At 39.9% G+C, this 17,747-nt stretch overlaps 1 protein-coding gene across 3 annotated transcripts in view; it reads right to left on the reverse strand.

Annotated features, from left to right (window-relative positions):
* Window positions 1-200: 200 nt before the first annotated feature.
* The window catches only part of sema6a (sema domain, transmembrane domain (TM), and cytoplasmic domain, (semaphorin) 6A), a 129,898-nt gene continuing 112,351 nt past the window's right edge, over window positions 201-17,747 (reverse strand). The window contains exons 18-20 of one of the 3 annotated variants that reach the window (XM_069889874.1): window positions 17,695-17,745; window positions 14,586-14,705; window positions 201-3,904 (exon numbers count right to left, since the gene is read on the reverse strand). In XM_069889874.1, coding sequence (XP_069745975.1) covers window positions 2,739-3,904; window positions 14,586-14,705; window positions 17,695-17,745 — 1,337 coding nt within the window. In that variant the 3' untranslated portion in view covers window positions 201-2,738. Of the gene's footprint in view, window positions 3,905-14,585; window positions 14,748-17,694; window positions 17,746-17,747 lie in introns of all 3 variants that reach the window. The other 2 variants (XM_069889866.1, XM_069889885.1) reach the window with 2 other exon arrangements.

The raw sequence follows: 17,747 nt of genomic DNA on the forward strand, positions 1-17,747 counted from the left end.
GATTTGACTCAGCTTCCAGACCAGGGTACTCAGTGTTGAAGGGAAATGAGTTATTGTTCCATCACGCAACACAGTAAATCAATGTCAATAGGATACAGATGTGTTGTAACAAATTAAGTGCATTCCAAGCGAAGAAATCAATCAGATGCTAATCTAGTTAAGTCGTCTTCAGGGCTATGGAAGAATCATGACACACAAACTGATAAAAGAACAGCAGAGCAGTCTGTTTTATTACATTATGTAATAATGAACGTTTTTCTTTACAACATACATTTGAGTCGTGAATCGGATGTTAGGGATATGGAGCTGTGGGAAAGAGATTGTGCCAACATCACACTATTTTACAGTTTACACATCCAGCTCTTGTATTTAAGAGCTTATATCAAGAGTGAGCTTTCGAAGGCACACTTAGGGCCAAAGAGGGAGCAACAAGGACACTGCCAGGAAAGAAAAGACAGCACAACACTATCCCTTTGTTCCAGGGCATTAGGTTTTGGACAAAGTCAATTGTCAGGAGTACAATATTGGTCTCTCCATATCAACTCATCAGGATTCTTTTTGCATAAAATGTATTGTGGTGAATTTCTCGTTAAAATTTTAAGGATGTATTGCAAATTGTCCTCTGAGTTAACTTCTGAACAATCACAGCATGAACGTAAAGAAGGTATAAAAAACAGCAAACATAATTTGCTTGAAACATACAAGTTCACATTTTTTCTTAAAAAAAACTGTTGTCTTGAAGGAATGCATCAATGCTAGTGAAATGCTGCAAAGAGAGGACCCAGGGGTTGAATGTGTTGCAACCTTGTTACACACTTTGGTCTAGTTCCTTCTGGAATTATCCAACTACCATTCTAAACACTAATCAACTCGCAAGTAGGTGTCCAAAAGAAGAAATTTGCAAAAGCAATAAGTACAAAAAGTAATCATTAAAAAAAAATCATTCAGCTCATTTGATAAAAGCCTTATTTCTACAACATGTTGACAATTATTAAACAGGTAAGAACACTCAATTGATAAACTGAAAAAAATGTCAAAGAAAAGCAGTAATTAGAAACACTTGCACCAAAAGCTTTTCACTGTCCTTCTGGCTACACTTATTAAAGCAGTGTTACCACAGCAGGAACCAGCCTGCCTTGCCAATTCACTAACATTTACAATGTAGGTTTTGTGGGGCCTTCAACTGAGGCACTAACCAATTAGATAATTGATCACATTTATAGTGATTACCCACCTGTCACAAGTAAAGACATTATTAAAGCACGCCCGTCTTTCTGAATTAGCCAGTGGGACCATGACATAAAGATGAAAGGGAACACACCCGGGGAAATGTGGATGAGGGATACATTTTCTGCATGTGGGGGGAGGGGGAAGATTGGCACTGTGGGACGATGAATCAAATGTCATAGTGTCCAGATTACTCTGGGACTCAAGTCATCAGAGGTTGAATATTTCATAAGGGAGAAATTATTCTATATAGGCAGAGGAAATTTAGAGGAAATAGAATTTATTTTAAGTAGGGAGTTATTTGCAGATTAGAGCTAGGACTGTACATAATTGATGTTGTAAGGCACAAATTTACACATGAGAAAAGAGCTTTACCACATAGATATATTCCTAGTTGGAACCAGCATAATAGAAGTATGATTTATGGACTGAAACAGCTTCCCCTTCAGCAGGGCCTCATCCATTGTTACTCTTTGTTGCGCCACGTGCAAAATCAACAGGACCATTAAATCCTTGCACATCATCTGAATAATACATGGCACCTCCACCTGTGTGCGTGGCATGAGTGTTTCTTCCCCCTTCCTGTTTGAGTTCTCGGGGCAACAGACCTGGACATTTTAATTGATGCACCCCACCCCCTCCTCCCAGCTCACCATGAAATGAACTTGTCACAATAAAATAAATAGCCTCTTTTCTCTTCCTCTCCCATCCAGAAGCACTTTGATAACCTTACCAGCAGCTGATTAGAAACACCACACTCAGAATGCCACCTCCATATTGTTAGTGGACAGTTACCCTTTTTAAAAAAAAGCATTGAATATCTCCAGTTAATTGACTTGACTTAAATAATTACAAACATTACATTTTAGACTTTCTGATTTTTTTTAGAGATATTGATAAATTCATTGGAAGGAGTCAGTCATATTTGAAATAGCACTTAAATAATAAATACCAGGAGCTATTAGTATTAATAGTCACATTAATTATTACAAGGACACTAGCAGAGATGTAGGCCAAAGCCTTGCCAAAATGGCAGGTATCTGCTGCAGCCAAGCGAATGTAACACTGAAAGGCATTTCACAGTATCAGAGACTAATCTGCAAACAATAAACTTCAGCTATTGTTACGTCTGAATCAATGTCTTCAGTGCTTTGTTTTCAAAACTCATCTCCCTGCAAGGCAATTGCTGCAGAGTCAGGGAGACCTTACACGTTTGCCACAGTTTTGTGCTTTGGGCTCCTCGTCCCATTGTTCGGTTTGTGTGCATCAATCATTAATCTCCTCAAATGGAAGTTCAACAGCTGCTAACCCCACCTTTCAAACGCTGAATTCAGGAGCTATATTAATTGTAAGAAAATATTCCACTTTTCCCAGGGAGAAGGGATAAATCTCCTCAGCTGAACAACAGCTCTTTTTTTTGTAAAAAAAAGGAAAGCACAAAACTAGTGTTGCAGTTGCAAAGCACTGACTCAGGAAGCTGGGCCCACATCATCCTGAAATTCCCACAGTGATTATGTACATGTGTCATTTGGTTTGATGGAAGCTGTAAGGGGTACAAATGTTGGTTTTGGTGGAACATCTGGTTTTAAAGAGGATGTGCGTTTGAGCCCCAGTCTCGCCAGAGAGTTGTCTGGTGCAGTGATGCTGGATCTTCTCGATACGGTTACAGCCTGTGTCTGAGATTGCCCTGCATTCACTAGCATGGAGTCTACTCTCTGTGGTGCAGGAGGAGGGTTCTCTCCTCTGTTAAAACTCTGGTTTCTGGAAAGGTGGGAGGAATTGGAAGAGTTAGTATTGTAGTTTCGCTTGTAAGCAGATGATTGAGGATTTCTTTGCAACGAGTTGCTGGGATAGTTTCTCTTGTATTCGATTGCATATGAAGGGGAAGGAACATCCAGTCGCTTGCTCAGAGCATTCTGAGTCAGTCCAGAATTAACGGATCCAAGCGAGGCTTCTCTCTGAGGAACCTTAGGTGGCACGTGGTCAAGGTTTGCAACTAATCCGTGGCAGGGACTTTTGATACTTCTGTATTCCAGGGTGGCATTCTGATCTTCAATGGTGATTTCTGATCGGTGCCCCTGATCTCCGTAGTCATGCTGAAAACTCTGCTGAGTGGTTGAGAGAACCACAACACTTGGAATATGGTTGGGGGAGGCATGGAGAGGAAGATCCATGGGGATCACTGGTGACCCCATGGAGCCAAGATCTTTCGTGCAGGCATTGATTAGATTCTGGTTCCTTTCCCATTGGCTACTGCCACGGCTCAGCTTTCGCTTCTGCTGCAAGGTTGGTGTTGACTCTGGAGTGGGAAGAGCTGTCAGATCCAAATGGTGCTGGTCAGCCTTTATCAGGATCTTCGTTGTGCCATTTGGTGTTACAATCTTACCATTATGCATCAAGGGTGTCAATAGAGCTTCGGGCTTTGGTTCCTTCGTCTGAGCATCAAACAGGGCTCCAAGTTTTGTGACACTGGCCATGGAACCCCTGCGAGATCGAGGCAAATCTTTCTCTTTCCTTTGGCCCACGTCGATGTCTTTGCGTCGGTGATCGCATATGCAGTAAACAATTATTCCTGAGAAAATTGCACCCATGACAAAGGCGAGAATAACTGCAATAGCCAATAGGGTAACTGGAACAAGCTGGTCATGACCTTTGAGGTAACTTTCGCGGATTACTCCTGAAACATCAGATAGTAAGCAGAATTTAGTTTACAGTAAAAGCATTCCTATTCTCTGATTAACACAAAGGCCATGTTAATTTTAATATGCATATGATTTTGTCAACTCTAAAAACAACAATTTGTCTCCACCCCACAAGGTAATCACGAAGGGTGAAATGATAATTACCATTAAAATCAAAAACCTGACTGGCAACAAAAAGCTTTTAGAATCTCGGAAACCTTTTTATGCAATAAAGTGCAAGGAGAATATTAAATGATTAAAATAGGCAGCCATAGTAGCCAATTTTCTGTTGGTTTAATGAGTGAAAGACAAGCCACGGTCAAATTTGGTGCCATCCTGCAGATCTGAAAAACTCAGCTCATGGTCCCACTGTAATCTGTAATGAGCTAAGTATAGGAATACACCAATAGGGATTTTCCCCCCTCAAACAGTAAAATCAGTTCTGACCGATGCTGACAGCAATGTTCTTCCTCGACTCCTTTTTCAAATCTGATCCCCATATACTTTGATTCCCTGGATAACAAATCAATCAACTTTAATCTTGAATACATTTAATGACTGAACTTCCACACATCTGAGATTGAGTGATGAATATTTCCCAAGCCCAAGTCCTGAATCTCCAAGCCCATCATCCTGATTCTTCCATGGTTCTTGATTCTAATTAAAAAATCAACCTCTGAGCAATTGCCCTGTCAAGTTTCCTCACATTTAATTGAGTCTCCTCTCCGTTTTTAAAATTCCAAATAACATTATAATCTTTTTCAAACCTTAACCCTCCAGGATTTGCTCAGTAAACATTTCCTGCATCTACTGGCCAGTATATCAGTATATCATTCCTGAATTAAGAACCAAACTGTACTCATTGCTTCAGATACGATTTCATCAAAGTCGAATGTAACTGGGGCAGGTTTTCCCTCACAGGTTCACCAACTCCCTGAAATAAAAAGAAAAAGCATCTGGGAACTTCCTGTGCTTGCATACTACCTTCTTGCAGATGATGTCCATGTGAGAGGTACAGTATGTGGGTCCCTACTGAACTGAGGAAAAGTGCTTGTATTTTGTGGAAGAATAATTTAGCATGGCTTACCTTGTATGTGAATGTAAAGATGTCTTTAATAATGACCTGTTGTTTTTTTTGTTGTTATTATTAATATTTCAATTTCATACAAGCATGGAGCTGGCTTTTCTAATGTACTTGTATGCTCTGATCCTGTTTCTGCCTCATCCCAGGTTAAGTGAGTCACCAAGAAACAGACAAGAAAGGGAGAATGAATTTGGAAGGCTATTCACTTTAGTAGGAAGAATAGCTTGGTTTAAACGTTAAGAAATGTGTGAATGGTGCACTGTATGGAATGATGAAATCTTGTTTTCTTACATTTTAATGGAACAACACAGATCCTGCCCAATTCCACCCAATAAATCTGCCAACCTCGTATGTTTCAGAGGATGGGAGATAAAAAAACCCCGGAACAACCGGAAGAGCCCATGCAAGTCATGGGGAGGATGTACAAACACTTTACAGACAGCGCTGGATTCAAACCCAGGTCGCTGGCCCTGTAATAGCACGGTGCCAACCACTGCACTAACCATGCAGCGCACAAAAGTCAGAAAGTCCATGTGTGGTGCTCAAATAATGTCATTTCAATAAATTGTGACCCTCCCTATTCTCCATTGTTAAAATATTAGAAGACATTGCATAATGAAATTCAATTTCAATAAGAACTGAAACGTAATTGAAAATGAAGAATCCCACTGGAGTACACAAAGTCTGGTGTTTTGTGAACGGATCCTCCATGCATCTGATGTGGGACTTGAGAGTACAATGGCCCTTATTGCAAAGAGTAGGAGGAAAAGAGCAGGAAAATTTGGCTGCAGTTTTTGGACAGGGCTCTGGTAAATCCATAACATTAACTCTGGCCACAGATATATGGCTTGACTTGCTGAGTATTACTAGCATTTTCAGTTCTTATGTACTTTTCCAGCATCACTTAGTTGGGAAGGCCAGAGCTAAAATTTCCATTCAAGTCTTTGTACTTGCCTTTGAGATGATACAATGTAGATTAATTAGATTGATTACTATAATGAAATGTGCTCTAAAAAGAGATTGGGTAGCATTAGCCTATATTCAACAGTTTATAAGATTGACAGATGATTTCATAGGAAAACCTTTCACAAGTTTATATGATAGACAATGACGGGCTGGAAGGACAAGAACTATGTGATATAAGCACTGAAATTAGTCCTTAAGTCAGCAATGTCCACATATACCACTCAGCCTCTCAACATTCAAACTCCACAAAATAAATTATGTTCATGGGCATCAGAATAATTTAGCAGCACCAAATAACCAGTAGTCTATCAGCCAATTCCTGCCTCTACTGCTAAACATAAAAAATGGCTTCCACTGCAGTCAGTGGCTGAAACGTCAATTTAAAATGTTGTCAAGTTTATTTTAGAGGAAAATACTGTTCGTATTATGCACTGATTCTTAGTCAGGCCATTTGTGCCATTTATCCAGTCAAATACTTTTATGTGAACTGCAACACACTTTCTGCAGTATAGATTTTAATTCAGGCCACTAACTTGCTACTGAGTAAACCAGTCATAAGAAATTTAGAACATTGATACTGGATGGAGGGCATAAATGTAAGACAACAGCATGATGAGACTGTGGAAAAATGTATACCTTGAAGAATTTCAGGAAAACCAAATTTTGGAAACAAAAGTTTCATCAAATTGAATACTAATGCATATAAAATGGAATTACTTGTGTATAAACCCATTTAAAAGCCAGCAAATCAGAATCTTTAAGTATATTCATGTGGAGGTTCTTATCTCCCTTCAACATGCCTGGAATGTTTATGCACTGCTGAGTAACATGAATTAGTGCATAAATTGCAAGAACTCTTTTATGATTGTTTTAATTTCATTTTAATTTTTTTTTAACTTAGTAATGAAAATAGTCAGATGACCTCCCCCTATTAGCTCAACTAAAAATAACCAGAAGTTTTTAGTTCATTAAGAATAATCCTTTTAATGGTTCATGTTGTAGTACACTTTTAACTTACATATCAAATATTCCACTTTTAAAAATTATGCATTGCCTCTGGTATTTCTGGGGTAAAAATGGGCTCCTCTGTTTAATTACGGTCATTTGTGCTTACCAGAAGATGAGGCTGAACTTGGGGACTTCTTGTTTAGTCCATCTGAGTGACTTCTTGCCTTAGCAACTTAGTCTTTGATCAATGATTATGGCAATTGTGGTAATACATTAATTGCAGGCTGGTGCTTCCCCAAGGATTGGGGGAAGGATGAGAAGGAGGAGTAATCCGTGCACTGCACTCCCATTGTGCAATTTCATACATCTCGGGAAAGAAGCTAAAGGAAAGCCATTTCCCACCTATACAGATGGTTCAGAGAGGTCTTGGAAGAGGAGGGGAGATAGAACTCATCAATGTTTACATCATGCCTTTGGCATGCAAAAAAATAAATTGTGTGTCTTAAATGTAGTTTACAAATTGAGACTATGGGAATTTTAGCTCTAATGCTTATTTAACTATCAGATAGTTCTGGATGGGACTAAGTAGCAGGGGAATTGCCTGGTTCAGTAGCAGCCATTATGTGACCTGATGTTCGTGTAAAGACTTTGGAAGTTCAGAATAATTAATTTGGCATTACAGTACATGATAAGGCCCTGGTCCCACAATATTGTGCTGATCTGCGGAAACCGACGCCACAACAGTCTAATTTTTCCCTACCTCACATGCATAGCTGTCTATTTTTCTTACATCCACGTGCCTCTGTTGGAATCTTTTGAATTTCCCTATTGTACCAGCCCCCATTAACACTCCCGGAGTAAATGTAGTGCTAGCTTGTCCTCCGTAATTACCAATTTTTCACTGATGCCCTACAATCATGAGCGAGTACTGTATATGACTTGCAAGAGGATTGTTTCCCAGGAGCCTATTGCCGTGTGGTCTTGGAAGTATAGGGGGAATGGACATCAGTTTCACTCATGGCTCAGCGGTAGCAACTGACTCGGAACCTAATGGATTAAAGCTTCATGCGTACAAAAAGAAAATCTAGGCTGACACTCCAGGGAATACTGAAGGACGGCTGTGCTGGTTGGTGCTGCATTTGGATGAGTTATTAAACTGAGGCCCGATTCACATTAGAGCCTTGGCCTATTTCAGTGAAGAGGGGAGTAATTTCCACCTTACTGTTGTTGGAAGCTTGCTGCATGCAAATCTAGTGTCTAGTTTTGCATATCCCAACACCGATTACACTTCAAAAGTATTTCTTTGACTGTTTCAGTCTGGCCACCAAAATCCAGAACCCTCCAACGAGAGAGTCGACACCACCCAGGAATATTGAGCGTGGCTAACTGTAACCCTAAATCTTCTCACCCAAAGAATCATGGACTCAACTATATTCAATCTGTCCTCAAATATTTTTCATTTGCGCATGCCAACAGCGCAAATAGTTAATTAATGCTTTGTAGACTGATTAAGTCTCCATTTGACAAGTCAGCAAATTGTGGGAGGATGAGAGACCTGAAGATATTTGACACTGCTCCATTGTGTCAGTGAGCAAAGCCATTTGTCCATTAATCAGGAAAGGTATATAGGAGGCAGGAAGTTGGGACATCTCCAGTTATACTGCACAATTAATATCGGCTCAGTGACGACTCACATAGTTTTCAATAACTTCACCTTTCACAAAGCTGATAAGCTTTCCTATAGTGTTCTCTGAATTCGCATATGGATCACAGATCATAAACACATCGAGTCATGGAGTAATGTCCAGATGACAACCTATAATAATCATAATAAATAACCAAAAATATAATATAGTAATGGATGGGAGAGGCCTGGAGGGTTATGGAATGGGAGCAGGTCAGTGGGACTAGCGAGATGATGGTCGGCACAGACGAGAGGGGCTGAATGGCCTCTTTTCTACACTGTAGCGTTCTATGGCTCCAGATTAATGGAAGATTACAGCTGTGATTAATATTTGTCATCTTAAATTGTGTGTAAAGTTGAGCATGTGTCTTAACAGTATAGAAATCCAGTGACCAGAACATAACTTTTAAAAAGCGGGGATATCATTCCAAGTTGACTAACAAGACCTGTTAATTTACAAGCTGCTGAATGTTTTTGCTAAAGGACAAACACATTTTAGCAGTGCCCTGCAAAAAGACATAGTCTATGTCCTGTCGCTAAAGGGAGGAATGCAATCCATACACGGCCCCAAACAACTTCATCTTTGCCTGGACTCAGCTCCTCCTCTATACCTATTTCCCGATCATGCAAGAAATGTTAGCACATTTTCTCCTCTATGCTTAAACAGTAAAGTACAGATGGCTGAGCAAAGCAGTCACAAATAAACAAAATCCAGGCTGAAAATGCTGTGATACTTTCCAGTTGGGAACTTTATCTGGAAACATATGTATCCAATACTTCATGATTCTGAAGGACACACAGATAAAAATTGCAAGTGTGAAAGAAATTCTCTCGAGTTTATCTTGTAAAACTAGCAATCCTCAGCCATTGCCAGTATGAGCTTTCATATTTTTATCAACCCGGCAGAGACAGCAGAGACTCCAGACATCTGGCAACTGTGATAAGAATGAACAGAAGAGTTGGGCTATCCTTGACTTAGGCAATTAAGAGAGCTATATTAAAAAAAAGTACTACAAAGGGTTACAGGGACATGCAGACATAAATCACAAGATGGGAAGAAAGGTCAAATCCTGCGGAAAGGAAAAATGGGAAGTGGTTTGATGTTCCATTGACTGTTTCTCTTTCAATTTCTGTTGTTAGTAATGAATCAGACAACGTACAGTAAGGCCTTGCAACATTTCATACAAGGGGATGAAATGTTCAGTGGGAGGGTGGTCTTCATTACAATGGCAGCAGAAGGGAAGGTTAGATTGCTGGGCCAATTCATTTTTTGATGATGCGAAACATATCATTAATTAATCACACATAAAGGCAACAGAAAGAAGCATACTCTGAAAGATTTTCATGAAAATAATTTGTAGAGAAAGAAAAAAAAATCAGCCAATGTGACTGCACTGAAGCAAATTCTGGCTTCTTGAAACATTTCAGAGTATTTAACAGCAGAAGTTGCTGCACACATATGGCAAGGCCTCATCCCCAGTAACTGGCCTGTCAGGTTATTCCATAACAAGGAGAGTATTTTCTTTGGAAAAAGCACAACTCAACAGGGACTGGTCATGTGTGTGCAACATCTCCAAGGAGCAAGTGTGCAATGCAGAAAGAAATTGGTTAAAAGGAGCACGGTTTTGCAAAAGTAAGTAGCAGTGCAGACATTGAAGCAGAATATGTTTTCATTGCACGTGCATTTTCTCAAAGGGAGTGAGGGGTAGCAAATCAGTAAATGAGGAAATATAAAATTGTCAGACCAAACTCCATGCGGAATTGTGCAAAATGAACAGAACATAATTTTCAGATGCCAACAGAAATATCATACCATGTGAATAATAGAAATAAAACAAAAAAAACAATCCATTTTTCAATAAAATCATCAAATGCAATTGACACCAAGCTTTATAGGTAATTTAGTGTATTAAAAGCACACCCACACACCAGAATTTTAGACCCATGCAATCATCTCTGCTACCATTGTTCTTCTCAAGGAGGTATACTGCTTCCAGCTCTGTCACTACTTGTTATCATGATGTCCCACAGAGCATCAAATATTAAAATGACCTTGTTTGGTGTTAACAAGGCACTTGGGTCACTGCCATTTTTCATTATAATCAAAAATGAGCAAAAAGAGAACTACAAACAATGAGCTCTAATGTTTAGAACAGAAGCCAAGCCCAGTTAAACAAGAAAGTCTGCAGATGCTCGGGGTGGAGTCCAGTACACAAACGTGCTGGAGAAACTCAGCAAGTCACCAAGAATCCTTAGGAAGCAAAGGGTAGCCTGAAACATTGGTTACCCTTTCCTTCCTAAGAATCCTGCGTGACCCAAAATTAAAAATACAAAATGCTGGAGAAGCTCAGCAAGTCAAACAGTGTCCTTTATCCAGCAAAGGTAAAGATACATAAGCGATGTTTCGGGTTCAAGGCCTTCATCGAGGTCTGGAAAATGTCAGCAGTGGGAGGGGGAGGTGAGGTCACAAAGGCAGGAGGTGATAGGTGGAGAAGGGAGGGAGTGGACAGCAGCAAGCAAGGGGAGGCGGGATGGCTTGGCAAATTGAGGGGGAAAGAGAGCTGAAACAGGGAAGGGAAGGGGGAAAATAGAGAAGGTTAGCAGGAATAAGCCAGGAATGAGTGACGTAAGTTGGAAACAGATGTTTAAAGATGAAAGCACAGAGGTAATGTGGAGAAAGTTTAGGGACCACATGTGCAGGGTTCGAGATAGGTTTGTCTCATGGGACAGGGAAAATGGTAGGAAAAGGGAATTGTGGTTGACAAAACAGTTCAGGAAACTAGTCAAGAGGAAGAAGGAAGCATACATTAGATAAAGGAAGCAGGAAACAGGAAAGGCTCATGAGAAGTATATGGTCACCAGGAAAGAAGACTTAGGAGAGCTCGAAGGGGGCATAAGAAGGCCTTGGCCTGTAATTAGGGAGAACCCCAAAGCGCTCTATGCGTATGTGAAGAACAGAAGGATGATGAGAATGAAGGTGGGGGTGTGACAGAGACTTTAGAGGTGGTTTGGGAGGAAGTGTTAGAGCAGCTTGCACACACACATGTAGGGCAGCAGGGGAGGTGCCGGAGGATTGGAGAATGGCAAATGTCAACTAATGGAGAGGATTGTTAAGGATAGGATTTCTGAGCATGGCTTTGTGAAGGGAAGGTCATGACTTATGAGTCTAATCGAGTCTCTTGAGGTAACAAAAGAAATTGATGAGGGTAGGGCAGTAGATGTGGTCTACATGGATTTTAGTGAGGCATTTGACAAGGACCCCATGTGAGACGCATCCAGAAAGCCATGAGGCACAGGATCGGTGGAACCCAGCCATCCCGCCTCTCCTTGATCGTTGCTGTCCGCTCCCTCCTTTCTCCTCCTATTACCTTCAGCCTTTGTGTCCACACCTCGCGCCGCCCCCCTCTTTTATTCGGATGCCTGCAGATATTTTTACATACCTTGATGAAAGGCTCAAGCCCGAAACGCCAGTTATGTATTTTTACCTTTGCTACATAAAGGACCTGCTGAGTTTCTCCAGCATTGAACTTTTACTTGAACCACGGTTCCTACAGATTTTCATGTTTTATATTTAATCCTTTGTGACCTGCTGAGTTCCTCTAGCACATTTGTGTATTGCATTTAGATTAAGAAAAGATGACTAAAATGTGCCTGTGGGTCAAATTTGGTTTTATGTCCAATTAAGTGATTTAAAAAAAAAATCTTTTTTTTCCTTTTTTTCCCTAAACACCGCCCTCAATGTCCCCTTACTATGATCGACTCTATTCTGTCGAACCCGACAAGTGAACCACACTGAACACAATTCGTAGTAGTCGTAGTGCTTTGCAGTCTGTTCAGAAATTGACTGAAGCAGAGTGAATCTCAGAAGCAGAGCAGAACTCATTGCTCTCTTCTGGTGCATGGGGATAAATATGACAACAAAAAGGACAGGATTTTAATCTCTCTGCAACCCAGCCAAAGAGATCCCGAGTGATGGCGCTCCAAATTTTCTTTCATGTGAGTTCAGGTACAGTACAGGCCAAGAATCAAGCCTGAAGCTTCCAATTAGGTAGGCAGAATGTGTTCTCCTTCTCTCAATTAATACCCACTTCCATTTGTGCTCATGTTTCTTTCTGTCCATCAGAATTCACTTTTTTTTAGCCAGTCTCCACAGCAACTCATTCAGGCAGGCAGATGCTGGTCGAACCATCCAGCCATATTTATAGCAATTTAACCACCTTTATAGCTCATAAGATTTCCTTTGATATTATACAGATTCACAAGTGATATATAGTTGCCTTGAATTAATACCTACAGAGAAGTTCGTTTGTAAATCTATAGTAAAACACCAAAAACTGTAGATGCTGTGATTGAAGTAAAAACACAATGCTGGAGAAACTCAGCAGGTTTCTGCAACATTGTGCTTTTTTCTTGTAAATCTACAGCTCAGGTTTGGGAATTAACCTGAAGGACATTTTTCACTTAATTGTGGTGTTGTCTTAATTTACTTTTATTACCATTAATTTTAAGCTCAATTTAAATATTCTAATGAAACCACAGACTCACTACTGCGAGATTATTAGCTTCAATATATCTCAGTGTCCATTGAAAAGTAATGTGGTAAATAACTTGAGCTTTTTAAAAATAAGGGTTTATGAAGGTGTTCTACTTTTCTTCATGTTATTATCTCACTTTATGAAGGAAGATCTCAGTGCGGGCACATTGTCGATTTACTAGCATAGTTTCAAGTCTGAGAGATTTCAGCTATAGGGTTAAACTAAATGACACAGTTTATAACTGTTTAGATAGAAGGACCAGAGGTATTGCTCCAGTTAACAAGAACTGGGGGCAGAGTGGGGAGGGGGAAAATATGAAGAATACAGATGCAAATTTATCTGAAAATGGGAATAAAGGACTAATATTTTTTATTTAGAGTAATTTTGAGGCGGAACTTGCTACCTGCAGAGGTGATTTTAACAGCGTTAAACAGTGCTATCAAAAAATAATTGGATAGGCACATGATTTTTTTAAAATGTAGGGATTTGTGGAATTGGGCAGTATGGTTGGTGTAGCGCCATGCCTTTACAGCGCCAGTGATCAGGACCAGGGTTCAAATCCCAGGAGTTTGTACCTTTTCCCCGTGTCCGCATGGGTTTCCCCCGGGGGTTCCAGTTTCCTTCAACTATCTGAAACGTACTTGGGGTGTGTTAATTGGACGGCATGGACTCGTGGGCCGAAATGGCCAGTTATCTGCTATGTCTAATTTTAAAAAAGTTGCTCAGAGCTGGCAAAGAATCAAAGGACCATAGTTATTCTTTCTGTAATTCTATGTTGTACCTTGATGAAGGCCTCAGGTTATATATCTTTGCCTCCTATGGTCACTGTGCAACCTGCTAGTTTCTCCAGCACTTTAGTATATTCATCCATGTTTCTCCTACTTTGAGGGGCTGCAGACCAACATACAATATTAGCTTTCCTATTTCCTACTTTCCAGGCTCATCACCCTTGGGAAGAGTGGAGTGCAAAGCAGAATCGGAAATTAAAAGTGGATGTCAATTTTTTTGGTGCATGTCTAACAGCCTAGAAACAAGTCACAGAATTTCAGCTTTAAAATTGGATACTTTTGAGGGAATAGGGAAAGGAGTAGATGAAATATCCTTTTTAAAACGTTATTGTTAAATCTTTTAATTCATTCGTGAGTTGTGGGCCCTGCTGTGAAGGTCAACATTTATTGCCATCTCTGCTACCTCTGGAATGAATGGTCTTCACAGTGTAAATAAGTGTCAGCCATAAGAGTGGTGAGTCTGACATCGAGTAAGGGTCCAGATCAGTTATGGATGAGACCTTTCCTTATGCTTAAGTTGCTTAGATATCAATCGTTGAGAGTGACACCAAGAACCAAATTAAATCCAATATATTTTTTAATTGTTAGATTCTAATTGATTTTTTTCCAGCTGGAAGCAGCAATCCTATCATTTATCCCCACCACAGGAAAGGAGTGCTTGCGAGGCCTTACCGTTGGTATCATGGTGAATGTGTGGAGGGTTAGCCACGTATGGGTCAAGGATTTCTGAGGACGCAATAACATTCTTCTGATCCAGCATCCGCCCCTGGGCATCATAACCCTCCTTAATTGCTGTAGGAGGGGTGGTAGCAGAAAATGCAGAACTGATGTGGCCTGTCATCATTGTAAAACACAGTCAAGGTCATTTTGTTTTACTCAGAGTTTGAACTTCTTGTTAAGTCAGGGGAAAAAAGAAACATCTGTACTAGCATAAGTCAGGTTTTTTTTTCTTGTTTTACATTAAATTAACTAATGTAATTTTCCTTCTTCACAATAAATCTGCAATGAAAACAAAATGTAGCAACAGTGACAAATCAAGCCAGCCTGCAGCACTCTGTACTTGTGTGACAGAAGTCTTGAATGACCGTGGCAGCGATAAGACTCCTTGCTTTGAGACACAGGCAGTACCTTTTGGGATTGTTAACTATGATTTTGCCACAGAATTGCCCTTTAGTCATCATAAACAATTCGCAGATTTATTTGGTGCCTTATACTGAAAGATAGTGCTGACAGGAGCATTTCGTTTCTCACCACAACCAAGTAAGTATTGCTTAACAGCTCAATCAGAGGGGCTGGTTACATTAGAAGGGAAAGGCATGAAGGGGGGGTGAGCAACTTATCCCCATAATCCCGAAAAAAAACATAACCTTGGGGACATGCATTATATTCCAGTAAAAATATATGATAATTAAAGAAATATTGCAATAGGATATTTAAACTTGCATTAATGGCCACAATTACTTTAGGCCTTGGGAACTATTACAGTTAAGCTGCCTTTTAATAGTGTTACTGGATACTTTCCCTTTCCAGAATGGTTGCCATGCGAAATTGTATATAGCTGACTTCTCACCATCCTCGTACTCTCACCCAGTTCCAAACAAATTAGTTTAAAAAGTTTAAGATGTTAACAAAATGGAGAGTTAAATAATGCAATGTGCTGATTTGCATTTACATACACAAAATGTTTAGAAAAATTTGGGAGTTTGGCATAAAAATAGCTGGATGTTGAGAAATGTTGATTAACAGAGGAAACTTGGGATTCAAATCCATAATTCTCTGAAAGTGACATCACTGGTGCATAGGGTCATCAAGAAGCTATGTGGCAGACTTGTCTTCATGGGTCAGGGCATACGATATATTTTATATTGTTATGTTGTCACTTTACTGAGCACCATTTAGACTGCACTAGGGGAATTGTGTGTAGTTCCGGTTGCTGTACTACAGGAAAGAAATGATTGCTCTGGGGCAGATGAAAATCACCAAGATACTGCCTGGATAGCGGTTAGCACAACGCCTTTACCTAATTAGGATCAGGTTTCAAATCCTGCGCTGTCTGTAAGTAGTTTATACGTTCTCCCTGTGTCTGCTTGGGTTTCCTCTGGGGGCTCTGGTTGCCTCCCGCCATTCAAAACATGCCAGTGATGTAGGTTAATTGGGTGTAAATTGGGAGGCACAGACTCATGGGCCAAAATGGCCTGTTACTGGTGCTGTATGTCTAAATTTTTTTTTATAAAATAGAGGACCTGAGTAATGGGGAGAGACTGGATAGGGGCTTGCTTTCCCTGGAGTGAAGGAGGCCAAGGAGTTACCTGAGGGATAACATCACAACTTGTCCTCTTATGGTAGTTTAAAGTGAGAGGAAGGACTTCTAAGGGGATCCAAAAGGAAACATTAGAGAACTGTTGATATCTGGAACTCACTCCCACAGCTGGTGGAGACAGATACAATTAATCAAGTTAAAAGACATTTTGACAGGTTCTTAAATGGGAAGGCATACAAGGATAGAAAAAATGATTAGTGTAGGTGGTCAAAAAGGTTGGCACGATGTGGCATTTATGTGCTGTACAACCTTATGATTCAGTGACTCTATGACTGAAAATCTTCAAGATAGGATTGGAATGGTTCATTTGTAGGGCATGCTTCATGGGAAGATGCATTGTATCTGAATATCAGATTTTTTTTGAGAATTAGAAGAATCAAGGGATAATGGGCAAGTGGTGGTAAGAAAAAAGATCAGCCATGATTTTGCTGGATGGCAGAGAGCACATGAGCAGGCAGACGACCCAGCCACACTTCTGCTTCCTATGTTTTTACAGGTACTTCATTTAAACCAGTGATGAGGTGATGTATTTTAGTTGGGGTTCAACAATTTACCTTTTCGTTCTTGGTTGGGGATGCAGAAGATAAATGAAAAGACGGCAGGACTCCTGAACAGCAATCTTCTGTGGGCAGTAGGTGGGACAATATTGGATGAATGAATGGTCTGCTTTCTGCCCAGACTAATACATGAAGAATGGGAACCTGAGCTGGATTAATAGAGGAATCAATGTTCCAGCAGCTGACTACAAGGATGAAAATGATGACAATGGAGGGGTAATGAAGCTTGATCCCATAATACTTCTCCACCTCCAGTGCATGGAAAAACATAATTCGTTCTTTATCATCTGCTAATTTCTTGGACAATTAATAGGTAAGACCTTTGCCAGAATTTATGGTAGGATTATGCCTTGAGGAAACCACAGCTTGTCTTAAATGCTTTCCATTATTCGTGAATAGAGTAAAAGGAAAGGTCCAACATTATACAGCATGGAATATAATGTAAATAGCAAGTCTATACATAAATACAAATACACATAGATAAATATATATATCTATATATATAGATATATATATAAATGTATACACACATCTCTCTCTCTTATATATATGCATACACACATAATTACACAGACACACTCAGTGTATATATACACACCAACACACACTGTGCATACACACACACACACACACAGACACATTGACACACACAGACACATTATCTTGATTATTAGTCATGGATAGCCACAGGGGTTAGGCATTACTGTTGCTCTAATCAGTAAAACCTCTGGTCTTGTTCCAATGCTTAGTATCTACAGAAAACTAATTAGAATGTTGAACATTAAAAGGCAAGTGAACCAAAGAAAGAATAGCTAAATAATCTACATTAGTAGGAGTATTGATTTATAGTTAAGATAAATGCATAGGAAAATCAATAAAACTGGGTTAAGAAAGAAACACTGACCATGTATTGTATCACGAGACAGTTCATGATCTTGTGGAGTGGTTGAAAAGTCT

The sequence above is a fragment of the Narcine bancroftii genome, chromosome 1, assembly GCF_036971445.1.
Source record: "Narcine bancroftii isolate sNarBan1 chromosome 1, sNarBan1.hap1, whole genome shotgun sequence".
In the NCBI taxonomy this organism is placed as follows: Eukaryota; Metazoa; Chordata; class Chondrichthyes; order Torpediniformes; family Narcinidae; genus Narcine; species Narcine bancroftii.